Genomic DNA, 16387 nt, shown 5'->3' with positions numbered 1-16387 from the left:
TTATTGGCATATAAAAACTGATATAAATAAGCCACTGATCGTTGGCTTTCATATTTGTGTTATTGCAAATACTGCTCTCTTGCTGAATCCATTTGAAATGAGTTACAGTTTTGTTTACCTTATCATGTGATGCTCTCCCAGCAGTATTCACATGAAATTCAATCTGTAGTTCCCACAGTCACAGCACAGCTTTTAGTACTGAATGAGAATTAAGGAAAACTTACTTCTAAGCCTTACTTCTAATAAATGAACTGGAAGAATCTTTGTGAAGGAGTGATATATGAAGCCAAAAAATGGTTGAATGATGTTATAATAAAGGTTTTGTTCTTAAGTATCTGTTTCAAGAGTAACAATAGTTTGTATTTTGGAGAAATCCCTGTGTGTATTGCTGCATTTTAGTTTTGGGTTGAAAACAATCAGGAGTGTGTGTGTGTGTGTGTGTGTGTGTGTGTGTGTGTGTGTGTGTGTGTGTGTGTGTGTGTGTGTGTGTGTGTGTGTGTGTGATTATGTTATGAAAGATAAGGCTTTTTTCCTTTTCTTTTTTTTTATTTCTTTTAATAAACGTTTATGCTGTGAATGTTGATATGTTCTTTTTGATATTTGTATATTATAATTTAAAAAAAATTGCCATAAACACTCTAATGTCAATGCTTTTGTATCTGAAGTTGAGTTAGAAAAATTATTCAGTGTTGTTAATCATGTGTAAAGAGGGCTTTTTTAAAACTGGATATTAATGTAATATATATGATAATCTATTTATGTAGGATATGAGAAATTTGGCACTTGCAAAAAGAACTTAATGGGAAAAATTCATTCTGTAAAGCATTTAAAATTTGCCTTAGAAATCTACCCTACTTTATCACTTGTGTCTACCCTACTTATTTCACAGAAGTTGTTACAACCATTGCATGGTTAAGTTAAGCTCATTGTTCAGTTCCCTAAGAGCATTTCAGTGTTGCTGTGAACAGTTGCATAATTATAATGATGGTCCCATAATTTTTTCTTTTCCTGATCCTTGCTTAGAAAGGTAAATAGTAAGCAGGAATAGACAAAGGCATGCAAACCTAATACAAATCCTGAATTAAATGTTTTTTAAAGAATATTTTTAAGGTAAGTTATATGTACTTTAGATAGTATTTTTATGCAGTTATGGTGTTATAAATTTTTATTATAAAATGTAATGCCCACTTCCTTAACCTGTGTTTTTGAAACAGATTCTTGGAACTAGTTAAACTATATTTCAGAAGTATAAAAAGAAACATGTTTTTTTTCCCCTTAAATTATAATATTATATAATATTATAATAATGTAATTTTATAATATAAAATTATATTATAATATAATTTTTATAATATAATAATACTATAAAAGAGGGCACGAAGAAATGGATATTTCTTTTGTTTGTTTTAAGTATGTTATTTTTTCTTCCAGCTCCAAGTGAAAGTACATGCCATTAACAAATATCAACCACAATTTAGCGAACCAACATATACTGTTGATGTAGTGGAGGATATAGTTATTGGAACAGAAATTCTGCAGTTAGAAGCACGAGATAGAGATCATGACAATAGATTACTTTACGCTATTCATAGCAGGTATTATAGTTTCTGTTGTTACAATTGCATTATTTTATGCTTTTATTTTTATTTTTTGTCAATAACATTGTAATTTGTTCAAGTAGATTAAATGACAAAATGTATAATGAGGGAATAAAAGAATTCTTTGATTTTAAGATAAAGCATTTCCTTTTCCAAAACAGTTTTACTTGGTCAAAAACAGAAAATGTTTTTCAGATCAGGGTTTTTGTCAGATCAAATGATTCTATTTCATCTCAGCAGAAAGTATGTTTTTTGCACATATAGCATATTCTCTCTGATTTCTCTCTTACCATTTCTCCACTGAAGCATATGAAAAATTAAGACTTAAGAAATTATTACTTCTTTTATCTGAGTTTTTGTTGTTTAACCCAAAAGCACTGTATTTAATTCTGTAATGCAAGTGGTATGTTAGGTTTATTTTTTCCTTTATTTTAAAATGATTCTGAAATTTACAACTAATTTATGATTATTTCTCATTGTAATTTTTTTTAAAAATTCTGGCCACCATTTTTTAGCTCTATAAAAATATTATATTCATAATGGCAGTAGTTTATTTTCATTTTGAGAGACAGAGAAAGAAGGAAATTGATCATCTTTACTAGTTATTTATTATCACGAGTGAAGCCAAGCTTCGGATTCTGAAATCTTTGACTTATTATTACCAGTAAAGCTTGGCTTCACTGGTAATAATAAGTCTAAGATTTCAGAATCCAAATTTTTATATTTCTGTGAGATGCAAATATTGTTTTCATATATGCATATTTCTACAACAAGGAATAGTAGAAATATACCTGTGCATTTTGCAAAAACTGTTGAATTCCACATCTATGGCACACATTTGACAGCTCACATCAGTGCATGGGTAATCTATTGAAGCAAACCTAGTGATGACAAGTGCAGTATCCTTTGGGGACAAGAAAAGGATATCTTAAGTGTTGGACAATGTTGCACCAGAAAAAGCAATAAATCTGACTAGTAGATATTTTAGGAGTATTTCAAATGTGCAGATTGCTGAAGATAAATGGGACACTCTTTGGAAAGCTCAGAAAGAGATCAGATGTGAGTAGGGTTTTTTTTTTCCCCCTTTCATTGTGTGCTGATGAATTGTATGGAGGCACATAGATCATTAAAAAATCATGTTCGATCACAAGATAGTGGATTGGTACAGTAATAGGAGAGTACCTCATATTTATTGGAAACATAGCTGACAACTACCTTGAAAAAAACTATATGACCTCTCCATCAGTCTTGAGGCACAACCACAACAATAGTTAATAAAAGTTGTTGGAGCTGTCACATCCCAGGAAAATTGCTAGATGACAATTAAAGAAACCTAGTAGATTAACAATGAAAATCTGAACAGGAAGATGTCTGCATTCTTGTATTTACAAAGGATTTGATCTTTTAAGGAAAATAAAAAATAAAAATTACTGTGATAGAATATTTTTGAAAAACTGTTGAACAACAGAAACAACAGGAAAACAAGACCCAGGGGATTTCAGAGACTACTGGGAGTCATTGCAGTACAAGTAAACACATGGGTTGTGTTAGGATAGCTAAAAATAGGAACATGGGTTGTGTTAGGATAGCTAAAAATAGGAACAGGTGCATGTATACTTGCATGTACACTAATGCTAGGAGTTTGGTAAATAAAAGTGATGAATTTGAGGTGTTGGTCAAAACATCAAAGGCAGATATTGTTGGGATATCAGAGATATGGTGTCACACAGATATAACAAATGCAGAACTGGAATTTGGGGAGTACAATGTGTACAGGAAGGATAGACAGGTTAGGAAGGGAGGAGGAGTTATGCGATTAGTTAAGAAACACATTAAATCCAAGGAGGTACAGCCAGTCGACATCGCAAGATAGTGCAGTGTCGAGTCAGTTTGGTGTGACATAAGCACTGGGAAATCAAAATTGAGAGTTGGAGTGTGTTAAACGCTTCCATAGCCAAGTGGTCAGGAGCAGGAGTGCAGTAGCACAAACTCTTTTAGTAGACCGGGGTTCAAGCCCCTGACTGCTAAATATGATCATCTGCCAACCCGCACTGGACCAGCGTTGAAGATTATGGTCCATTTCCCTCAGCATGAATTGTTGAGGAGGCTTCCATCCTGCAGTGGGTTGATAATGGTTGCAGTTTTATAGGCCTAATGATTCTGATGAGTATAATAAAAAACTGTACAGGGAAATAGAGTGGGCCAGTAAATCAGAGTCTTATAATGGGGGATTTTAATTTCCCAGATATTGACTGGAATTTGTGAGTTGGTCACTCACACACTAGCAAGGCTTTTGTGGATTTATTGGATGATTGTTTTCTACAGCAGCATGTTCGGGAGGCAACTAGAGGGAGTAATACCCCTGATTTGATTATCGATAGTGATTCTTCATGCATTAAGAATCTGCAGATAAAGGAACCACTAGGTGTCAGTGATTGTAGTGTATTGATGTGGGATTTACTTAAAGATGTAACTACCATCAAGGGTAAAGGGAGGGGTTTTTGCTTTCGTAAAGGTGACTACGGTGGTCTGAGACAGTATTTAAATTCTATACAGTGGGACCAACTGATGATGTTACCAACAACAAATTCAAAATGGGAAGCATTCAAAGAATTTATCTTGGAAGCTACTAGGCTTTATATACAAACTGAGAAATATTGTTCAAGGTTTAGATATTGTTGAGATAAACTAATGAGACATGTGGCAGAGAAGAAAAATGCATGGGATACATATAAATTAATGGGTGACATGGAAGCCTATGATAGATATAAGCTGGTCTGTAACCAAGTCACAAAGGAGATTAGGCAGGCAAAGGCAGATTATGAGAAATCCTTGGCAAAGGATGCAAAGAAAAACAGAAAAGAGTTCTTTACCTATGTAAATTCTAGAAGGAAAATGATGAATCAGATTGGGCCACTGGATATTGATGGTTCAACTGTTGATGATCCTGCTCAGGTGGCTAACAAATTAAATGAGTATTTTGCATCTAAATTCACCCATGAGGAGTTATTCAGGGAGGGGAATGCCAGAAGTGAGTTAAACTCTGGCAGTGAGCTGGATGATTTTGTAAGAACTGAGAGGAAAGTGGAGGAGAAATTGTTGAAGATAAACATAAAAAAGGCACCCGGGGTGGACGGGATCTATCCAGTTATATTAAAGGAGGCAGCAAAGGAAGTAAGCAAACCCTTAGCCATAATTATGAGAGCTTCATAGGACTGAGGGGAGGTACCCATGGACTGGAGATGTGCAAATGTGACCCCAATTCACAAAGGAGGATCAAAGGGCAACACAAGTAATTATAGCCCTGTTAGTTTAATTTCTGTTCCAGGGAAATTAATGGAGGCACTGGTTAAAGAAGCACTGCAGGATCATCTAGACAAGATTTCAGTTATAGCTCGGACACAGCATGGTTTTGTTAAGGGAAAGTCTTGTCTGACCAATTTGATTGGTTACTATGATGTGGATGCAGGGAATAACTTTGATATCATATATTTGAATCGTAGGAAGGCTTTTGATTCTGTTGCACATGGAAGACTGCTGTACAAATTGGAGCAGTGTGCTATTGGAGGCAAATTGCTGCTATGGATAAAGGGATGGTTGAGTGGGAGAAGACAGAGTGGCAATCAATGGACACTGCTCATCGGGGACTAATTTTTATTAGTGGAGTTCCTCAAGGTTCAGTGTTGGGTCCATTGTTGTTTTCTGTATTCATAAATGATATAGATGATAGTATATCAGGCTTAATGTCCAAGTTTGCAGATAATACGAAGGTTGGCAGAGTTGTTAATGACACTAATGACTGTTCGCTGCTGCAACAGGATCTAGAAAAGTTGAGTAGATGGGCTGAGAGGTGGCAAATAAAGATTAATATTGACAAATGTAAAGTACTACATATGGGAAGCAGTAACCCCAGAATAACGTATCAGCTCTGTTGTACTAAACTGACAGTGGTAGAGAATGAAAAGGATCTTGGGGTAGTTGTGCAGGCAGATATGAAGTTTTCTGAGCAGTACATACGGTCTGCTAGAGTAGCTCATGGTGTCTTGTCAATGATATACAGGAATTTTTCTAGCAGGGATAAGGAGGTGATTATCCCCTTGTATAAGGCAATGGTCAAGCCACACCTTGAGTACTGTATACAGGTCTGGAGGCCTCATTTTAAGAAGGATGTAGAGCTGCTGGAATGAGTACAGAAAAGGGCAACAAGATTAGTGAATGGAACAAAGGGGTGCTCTTATGAAGAAAGGCTTAAATTTTGCTGATTACAGTGTCTAGAGACTAGGCACCTGCGAGGTGATCTGATTGAGCGTATAAAGTCTTGAATGGTTTGGGCATGCTCAATGCTGATGGAATTTTTCCTCTTGCTCAGAATAATCACTTGAGAGGGCATAAATTCAAAGTGAAGAAAGACAAGACTTCAGTAGGATAGATGTGCGGAAGTTTGCCTTTAGCCAGCGGGTAGTTGATTGGTGGAACAGACTTCCATCTTTTGTTGTGGAAGTTGACAACATAAATAAATTTAAAGCTGAGCTGGACAGGTATTTGGAATGAATGGAGGGGGTGAAGTCGGAGTGTGGTTTGTTTTTTGTTTTTTCTTTGGCTGATCCTGCATAAGCTTGCTTTCTTGCGTTGTATGCCTCTACTAATGTTAATGCTAATGACATTTGTAGCAACAGTGGTATTAATGGACATTTGTCTTATTTGTTCATTAAACATTAAGGTATCCTTCTTTTTAATGCTGTTGTAGCTGCATTTCTCCTTGCAGAGAAGAAAATTCCTACCAATAACTCACAGAAAAAATATTGGAAATCTACTTGAAACCAGCTAATTCAGATCTAAGTGGTTTCTGAAATTTTTCTGACCTCTGACTGTTTTCAACTGCCCTCCATACTGGTGTGGAGCTTACTCTAAAATTACTATTATCCAGATATGCGTAATGATTAAAAACGTTTGGGTAATGAACTACTGGCTTTTGGATAATCTCTTTGTATATACTGATTCCAGCATTTCTGCAACTTCTTGTAACATTACTAGTAGACTTCTTTTGGAATTTCTAATTGTTCCTTCCTTCCTGTGTAGCATTCTGAATAATATACTCAGTTGTTGCAAAACTGCACAATCACTGTAGAACTGTTTAATGTATTCCCAAGTTTGCTGTGTGACTATATAGAACAAATTCATAGCAAAAAAATTCCTGTGAGTCATAAAATACAATAAGCGTGATCATCACACTCAATCAAGATTGTCTTGATTTTGGGCCTCAGAAAAGACTAGTTCTTCCTTTGAGAGGACGCATCCTTTATTTTTGAGTCTTAGCTATACATACATCTATGATTCGTGTTCCAGTGTGGGTCAGTGACAGCACTTTGATGAAGATCCAGACATACAAGAACTTGCTGCTTTCTGTGAGCATCAGTCAAAACGAGAGGCACAAACTTGGCTGAAAGTGCCACATTCACAAATCTTGTGTTAAAATTGACTGACATGTTCCATAAGAAATTCCAATTTCCCAAGCAACTTAGCAGGTAATTTAACATTCTGATTAGGTCACAAACATGGTTTGATTGAAAAATTTGATTTTGAAGTTGAATGGCAGCTAGAGAAAGGATTGTCTTTGACAGTCAAAAGACCCTCTTTGAATTTTATGACCCACTGAAAAGTCTTTTAACAATGCATAACAATTTTCATTGAATGCTATTTTTATTATTTCTTGGTTTTCTGTTAAACTTTTCTCTAATTTGAAGCAAATCTATTTAACACATGCTAATTCAGTCTGACTCAGAAAAACAGGTGATCCATGCCTTACTGTGTCTAAATGGAGCACTGTACGTGTTGACAAATAGCAACTCACTATGACACTGCAATTTTAAGATACTGTGTCATTCTCTAAACATTTTGTAGAGAACATTTAATTTACTATTATTGTACTTTAACTGCCATTTAAATAATGTGTTTGGATTTTATATAATTTTTAATAACTATGTAGGAACTATGTATATCTTAGTGCACTTGCATCATTAATACACAGCCAATTATAAATTAGCAAATTATTTGCAACGGTGGCATCGTTTAAGGTGACATCTCATATTGTGAATACCTTCACGATGAGTTGCCATGACATTGCATTACTTCGAATAAGTAATGCTTCACCTAAAGGAGAAGACTAATGTTATTTATTTTTCGGTGGATACCACCACCCAGACAGCACCGTTTCAGGGCTATTTGGCCCTTCTTCGGTGCGTGGGTAGGTACCCAAATGGTGTAATTATGACAAAACAGTTCAGAACTTACATCATACACCACCAGGCATCTCTCATATTGTGGAGTTATACTTCACAACTGTTTTGTCATCATTACACTACTTGGGTACTTTCCCACCCACCGAAGAAGGGCCAAATAGTCCTAAAACGGTGCCATCTGGGTGGTGGTATCCACTGAGAATAAGTAACATTAGTCTTCTCCTTCTCCTCCATGACATTGCACTACTTATTCGAAGTAGTGCAATGTCATGGCAACTCGTCATGAAGGTATTCACAATATGAGATGTAACTTAAAGGATGCCGCCATTGCAAATAATTTGCTAATTTATAATTGGCTTTGAATTAATGATGCAAGTGCACTAAGATATACATAGTCTAACTCTTTCGTAGCTTGAGGCATAAGCCCTTAATGCATTAGAGTCCTATGTAGGAACTGTAACTAACTTAAAAATTAATGCAATACAGTTTGATTAAAATGTTCACAGACTGATTTCGTATTTTAAAATTGTAGCTGATCATAACATGTTCACTGACTCATAGTCATAGGAATGCATGAATCACTTATTTATCTGTAATGAGTGAATTAGTGCATATTGAATGGAAGGTGTTTTATGTGTTTATTATTATTATTAATATTAGCTATATGGTGCAAGGTTGCACCAGCCAAAAAAAATTTTTGAATTACCAGAGAGAGAGAGAAAACAAGTGGCAGAAGTAGAAGGGAATCACCAAGAAAGAGAAGAATGATGATATCCAGCTCAGGACCATGGGTATGCCAAGCCCGTACTCACCAGATGTGAGCCCCTGGGATTATTTCAGCACATTTTAAAATGAGTGATTTTACTGAACAATTTTCATGAGTATGTTTTGAAATAAATTTTATTTCAGCTCAGGGAAAAGTGCATGAACAGAAATCCACAAAATGTTAAGAACAGCTTTTAGAGAAGATTCTGAACATTCAGAGACTTTCTAGTAGTTTGTAAAGTTTAGAAAGGGCCACTTCTCTGTTGAAGATGATCCTTTCTCTGGCCACCATTCAATTTCAAAAACTGATAATTAGTCATGGTTGTGGTCCCATCAAGAGTGAGCAAAATTTAACTCTGCAAATTTGCTAGTGAAATTGGTATTTCTTATTGGACATCTTAATAAATTTTAAAACAAAATTTGGAAATGCAAGGTGTTTCAGCCAAGTTTGCACCTTGCATCTTCATTGATCATAGAGAGTGGCAAGTCCTAGCATGTCAAGGTGTCATGGCAAGTCCTAACATGTCAAGAAACCACCCTTTGTTTCTTCCATTCTTATTAGTGATGATTTGTGGGTATATGGTTGTGTAGGAACAAAAGCTCCAGTCCTCCCATTAGAAGCCTCTATCTTTTCCAAGACGCAAAAAGCAAGACAGCCTTGATAAAATTGTGTTTTATGACTCCAACGGCATTGTTCATTATGACTTCCACATTGGATTAGCATTATTAGAGGCATATGATGCAAGAAAGCAAGCTTATACAGCATCAGCCAAAAAAAAAAAAAAAAAAAAATATCTTTGTCCCACATAACTAAACATTTAACAAGGAATACTACAGAACAGTTCTGCGATGATTGTACAATGCTCTTTGGAGAAAATGGCTGGAAGAGTGTCTTAATGGAATTGGCATTTTTATTATGAAAATGCTTCTGTACATTCAAGAATTCCTTGTGAAGTATTGCATTATAGCAGTTCTCCATCTGCCATACACTGGGAATTTAATTTTCATAAAAAAAAAAAAAAAAAAAGTTTAAAGCCTCATTGAAAGTTCACAGATTTTCACATTATTTAGAATATGATTCAGGAACTATCAGCGGTCCAAAAATAAATTGACCAGGAATGCATCCAGAAGTTGAAGGAACACTACAATCAGTTTATAGAATATTAGGGAGGCTACTTTGAAGGAGATCATTTGGATAGCCAGTAAGTAAACTTCATAATTTCCCAAATGTTAGTCCTGGAATTTTTGATCACACCTCTTATATGATGCTTTGAATACTCATGAAATTTAAATCAGTGATGTTACAAGATTTATTCTATGAATTCTCCTGATTAGAATGACAGGCTGTTTGACTCTGATTGATAAGTGAATGTCTGAACATCAGTATAATGATGAGGGATTTATATCATGATACTTGCAAATGTAGTATGTTAATTCTTAAGTTATTTAATCCTTGTTAGTTATTTAGGCCATAAAAACTTAAGTTATTAAGGCCTAAATAACCTAAAAACTACTTAAAACCAAGAACCTTCAGATTCTTAATGCATGAAGAATCATTGCTGATAACCAGATCAAAAGTATTGCTTCCTGTTGTTGCCTCTCTAACATGTTGCTGTAGTCACAAGAAATCTACAAAGTCTTGCTAGTGTGTGGGTGACTTGCCCACAAATTCCGGTCAACATATGGAAAGTTAAAATCCCCTATTATAAGACATTTTGATATACTGGTTTATTCTATTTCTCTGTATAGTTTTTCACTGTGCTTATCAGAGTCATTAGGCCCATAACACACTCCTAGTCTCATTTTTTTTTTTCCTTTCCTAGAGCTTATGTCACACCAAACTGACTCAACGTTGCACTGTATACCCATGTCAATTGAATGCACTACCTTAGATTTAATATGCTTCTTAACTAAAAGCATAACATTTCCACCCCTCCTATCTCTACTTTCTCTATACATTGTACTCCCCATATTAAAATTCAGCATCACTTTTGTTTGAGTGACACCATGTCTCTGCTATCACTACAGTTTCTGCATTTGATGATTTAATCAGTACTTCAAATTCATCAAATTTATTTATAATGCCCCTAGCATTAGTGTACATGCAAGTATACATGTACATGTTCTTACTCTTAGTTATCCTAACACAGCCCATGTATTTACTTGTTCTGTGATGGGCCCGAAATTACTTGGGCCCGAAATTCCCAATACCTTGCTTTCCAGTTACCTGCATTTTCCAGTAGTAGCAGTGCAAGAATCACTTTCACCTCTGCCTGCAGCTCTAGTTACTCTATTATTCTATGTATTCCCCCAAACTAGGAGTTTTCTGACCCACATATTACTGCCTTATAGCATCAGCAAATGTTCTTGCACTTTCTATTTAAGTGTATCCCATTACTGTAAAAGCAGTCTCTCCTGTTAACATGCACAGATCACGCTGAGAAAAATTCTACCCCATGAGCCTTGCACATTCCTTTCAGGGCTATATTGATTTGACGTGGCTCTCAAAATGACTACTCTGGGCAGAATTGCAAGTCCTTTCACATTCTTGTGACTTTTTCTGAACATTGCCTTATACTGTTTAAGTTCTCAGGTCTCCTACTCTTAATGCCATTAGTACCAATGCCTATAATATCACCTTTTGAGTCCTTTAAAAATGATATCTATCATACGATGTCATCTACTTTGCCCCCCTGGTGGACATACTGTGATCCTATTCTGCCTATCCTTCTTGCCCAGTATATTTTCCATTTTACTGATAGCAATCACAGACAATAACTGCCTCCTATGGGACCTGCACATTCTGTACTGGGGATGGCTGCTGTGTTGTCAGATGCACAAGTGTGAGCTCTGGAATTGAGTTGGGCAGCTGACTGCTTGATCGGCCTCCTCCTTTTAATTCCATTCAGGCCATCTATCTTACTCTTCAAATTCTCATAAACGTGCCCATTGCTTTGCTGCTCTAGTGTGGGGCTTGATTTCCATTTAAATACAATTTAATTGATTAACAGTGAAAATTACTCAATTTAATTGATAATTGACAGTACTACACAATACTGACAGTACTGCTAGATTTCTAAATAGAGTGATTTGTATTACACTATCAAGTTTTAAGTTATACCATATGCTATTAAATTCAAGATATACATTATGCTGTCAAATTCAAGATATGTTATACTATACTGTTATGATTGCAGTGTTAAATTAGTTAAATTTTTACTAAAAAGTAAAATTTCTTAACAAGTGATTAGAATCTTCAAGCTACTTATTTGTCACAGTTAAAACCCTACTATTCCACTGCACTATAGTTACATGCTATGATATTTGAGCCAAAACGCCAATACAATAGTGGTATGAATAATAAGTTGTAACTTAGAAAATCACTAGGTAAATTTAAAAAATTAGCAAATAAATGTGACTTAAGACTATTAAACTATTTTTCAAACACAATCTAATATGTTAATTAATTGAAAAGATGGTAAAAATTTCCAAAATACTTGTGTTCCCACGAGCTCAAAATTTTTCATCCACACACACTCTCATACTTGATTTCTTGGTGACTCTTTATGAATTTGGGTGTGCTGATTTCAAATGTGACTTAGCATCAATGGTTTGTCCAGAAATGAACAAAAAAGTAAATATGCAATATCAGAAGCTGTAGGGAATCTATTAACAATGTTTAACTTCTGATTAAAAATTGTTAAAAGTTTTAACCAGAAGTTGAAATGGTACTCCATTGTTCAATGGAGTCTTTTCATTCAGTAGAGTATTAATCTACAAGTAGATAATATGGTAAAGAAATCACTAATTAAAACACCAAAATTTTATTCAGTTCAATAAAAAAAGAATTTCCTAAAAAATGTACATTTGAATGTCTTTCTTTTTTTTTTGGTCAGGATGATCATCCTGAAACCAGAAACAGATTTAGTCACCAATTTGGCTTCATCCCATCTTTTTTGGTACCTCTTCTCCATTGACTATGTCCTAGTGGAATCTCTTCCCATTCTCTTTGCATATATTGCCCAGATTTGATCTGAAAAAAATTCAGGCATGAGTGTAAGTAATAAAGCTTGATTGACATTCTGCATGCCATTTTTCCATAACTTTCATTCAATTTATCAGTTAACATTAACTGTGAAAATTACAAAAAACTTTTCAATATTTTGTAATTTATTTTCACTGGTAATGTTACCAAGAAAGCCATTTACTACAAGGTGAAATGACTTAGCATCACTCACTTTGTCTACTAGTTCTTGTGAAGCTACATCTCGTTTACTTGTAGACCAATAAACATGTAACCTTTCACTTTTGTATCAGATGATTTTTGAAACAGCTTGGATGTGGTTGAAGGTTCTATTTTGAGGATCCAATGCTTTAACAAAGTGTTTGACTAGTCCCAGCTTTATATGGACTGGTGGAAACGAGACTTCATTTTTAGGAGCCATTAGCTTGTTTACTACATTATATGACAAGCAGTAACTTAATTCTGACAGACCATTCTCTTCTTCTATAGGTGCTAAGCTACCACCCTTCTATCTCAGGGGCAAAGAAAGCAAGGGAACTTAGTGGAACCATCTTGCAAACTCAGAATGAACCTCATCTTCTCAAAGTCACCACAGATATCTCATTTATACTGGTAATACTTGGTAGCCTCTAACATATACTTTACCTTTCCAGTCTTCTTTAATGTGGGTGGAGTGCACATCAGAAATCGATGGATGCATGTTTCCATTGCAAAATATGTAGTTCTCAAACTTTTACTTGCACTGTCTATGAAAGGATTCCATTCTTCTAGATTATGAATGATTCCAATTTCTCTATAGAGACCAATCAAATCAGGCAGTAGCACAGGATTCTGCAATGATATAAAGACATTCATAAGCGACTTTTTTTGTGTGTTTGTGGAAGTCTTTATGAGGCTAGGTTATAGTAGATTTCACTCTTTTAAATGAGATGGCAGGAGTTCTACATTGTATTTGATTAGATGCAAATCCTCACCAAGTTATTCAGTTTGTTTGTTAGGGAAATATGGCACTTTACTTGAGCAGTTGTCTGGGGTTTAATCTCAGTTATCCTGTTCTCTATGTGACACTAGAGCAATAGAGGATGGTATGATGGAAAAGGTTTTTGATTCACAGAATTTTTAACTTTGGTGTATCCACCATACAATATTAGCAGTCATGAGGTTTGCAACCTATCTCCTTATTTGAGATATGTCAAAAGGAATACACTTATACCACCATGAAACTATTCCTGTAATGTTGACCTTCCCTTCAACTGCCACAGAAGAAATGTAGTGCTGACAGTTTGTTTTGATCAGTCGTACATACGTATTCCAAAATAATAGCTTCATATGCACTGCAAAACTTGGTGCCACCAATGATGTTATGGTTCATCTTCTTTGAATCTATATAATATCCACAAACATTGCAGAATGAGTCTGGAGATACCTTATTCTTTCATTTGGTAGTTATATCAGTACTGCAGGATCTTATATATCACAGTGATGGTGTACACTTATATAAAAATAAATAAATAAATCTTCAGCCATTGTCAATCTACTGCAGGATGGAGGCCTCCTTAACAAGTAACATTGAAGGAAATGGGCCATAATCTGCCATGCTGGTCCACAGCAAGGTGGCAAATCGGCTATATTTAGCAATCAGGGGGTTGAACCCCAGTCTACTCAAAGAATATGTGCTATTGCACTCATGCTCCTGGCCACTTGGCTACGGAGACCTCATACACTTATACCAGACGTTAATAGATATCAGAGCTGCAGTGGTTTGATACATTGTATATCAATTAGTTAAGAAAGGAGAAATTACCTCTATGATGATGTCTAGAAGTGTTCTACAAGACAACATTCCTCCTTTCTTAACTAATTATGCAAGACATAAATGTTCAAAAAAAAAAAAAAAAAAAAAAAAAACTTCTGCCAGAATATTGAACTCCAGAAAAACTAATGCAAACAAAATAAGCATACAAAATAAGAAATAGTTAAATTTAACCAACTTTTTTGCCTTTTTACATAGTGTTTTGGTTTTCATTTTATGGTCTGATGACAGTGCACTTTTTTTTTTTGTTTATGGTTGAATTTTTTAGTATTAATTCTTTTGTTTTATTTATTTTAATAGTGCAAGCTCTAGAAGCTCCCAGAAATTTCACTTGGATTCCACTAAAGGGACACTGTCCATTTCTGAAAATTTAGACCATGAAACCGTCCAGAGACATATCCTCACTATGATGGTCAAAGACAGCGGTACACCATCAAAGAGAAGTTTTGCTCGTGTAGAAGTTAGAGTGCAAGATCATAATGATCATGCACCAGAATTTTTGTCAGTAATTTTTGAAGGGCAAGTATATGAAACAGCTGCTATAGGTACATCTGTCGTACAAGTCCTTGCTGTTGATAGAGATAAAGGAATAAATGCACAGATTTCTTTTTCAGTATTTTCTGGTTAGTTATTTTTTAAATTATTTTATTACATGCAAGAATTTTATTATCTGTCATCTCTCTTCAATGAATAATAACTCCTTTATTCTGACTTATTATGACAACCTTTAGTGATTACTTCATATACCTGCATATTCGTTACACTGTATATACTATACTGAAGTTGTACAGTAGTTAATTATCTCATTTTTATTTCCCTACAAAGTCCTGTCACTGGGTTGCTAATTGTAGTTTACAGAATTTGTTTGTATTAATGGAGGCGCCTGCGTAGCCAGGTGGGAAGGAGCAGCAGTGCGTAGCACACGCTTCTTGATTAGACCGGGGTTTGAGCCCGTCACCACCAAAAACGGAGGATGCGGAAAGGTCAAGGGAATGACCACCGCATATTCCCGGAGCAATATGGCCTTAGTTGCTAATGCTCCTAAAAACCAAACAACAACAACAACAACAATTGTATTAATGGTGGTATGCTTTGGCTAATAGTGTATGTAATTCAGATCTGAACATTTTCCTGTACTTTCATTTCATTTCAATTTGAACCATGCTAACCACAAGTGTAATTGAAATGTATTTAAATTGACAAGAGAAAAATATACCAAAGAGGAATGGAATGAAACAGACAGTGGAATTAAGGCACATGAATATTAATAGGTTGGCATATTTAGATCTGAAAAGCAGGATTCCACAAATCAAAGATGCTCTACTACAGGATTTCTTAATCTGTTTTATAACTCATTTTGCTGGTTGTTTGCCAGGGATATTGTGAATAGATTACTTACATTTGTTTTTTACAATGAATTGTTTGTACAAACAAATGTTTGGTCATATGCCTTCACTTCAGTAGAGCCCTCAAAAGACTATGATTTTCTTGTACTGTCAATATTTTTTTTTTATAAACAGGGTATATGCTGCTTATTTTTTCCTGTATGCTATTGTGCAATAATGCATGAATCAACAGTGGCATGTATTGAGAAATGCTTTACTACAAAATTACACTTAAGAACTATGCAAAAATAGATTTAGTATTTTTGGTGAAATGCTACAGTTTAACGTACCAGTACTCCCATGATTTTTGCATCATGATTTTTTAAGTACACATGATGGGATAGGTTCTGTTTCTATCCTTGAAATTGAAATACTTGTAGTGCAGGCATTAATTATTATTTCTCATTAATTCTTTTTGACTGGTAAACCACATGTATGTATTGATTCTGGTTTTGATAACATTTTTATATTTTTAATAGCTTTTTTTTTTAAAGTAATTTTATAACCAAAGAATTTTTGGTTATAAAATTTTTAAAAAAATTGGTTATAAAATTTTAAAGTGC

The 16387-nt window shown here is 34.9% G+C and overlaps 1 protein-coding gene across 8 annotated transcripts in view; it reads left to right on the top strand.

Moving 5' to 3' along the window:
* Positions 1–16387, top strand: part of LOC150081977 (fat-like cadherin-related tumor suppressor homolog) — a 1021521-nt gene that overhangs the window by 570074 nt on the left and 435060 nt on the right. For all 8 annotated transcript variants that reach the window (XR_016547261.1, XR_016547260.1, XM_090379029.1 and 5 more), the window contains 2 exons: positions 1432–1595; positions 14740–15062. Coding sequence is in view for 6 of the 8 variants with exons in the window: in XM_090379029.1 (XP_090235155.1) it covers positions 1432–1595; positions 14740–15062 (487 nt within the window). In the remaining 2 variants the exon portion in view is untranslated. The remainder of the gene's footprint in view (positions 1–1431; positions 1596–14739; positions 15063–16387) is intronic.

The sequence above is a fragment of the Mastigoproctus giganteus genome, chromosome 8 (assembly GCF_048544385.1).
Source record: "Mastigoproctus giganteus isolate SK-2022 chromosome 8, ASM4854438v1, whole genome shotgun sequence".
NCBI classification, from domain to species: domain Eukaryota; kingdom Metazoa; phylum Arthropoda; class Arachnida; order Uropygi; family Thelyphonidae; genus Mastigoproctus; species Mastigoproctus giganteus.
This window is presented reverse-complemented; position numbering and strand designations above follow the sequence as displayed.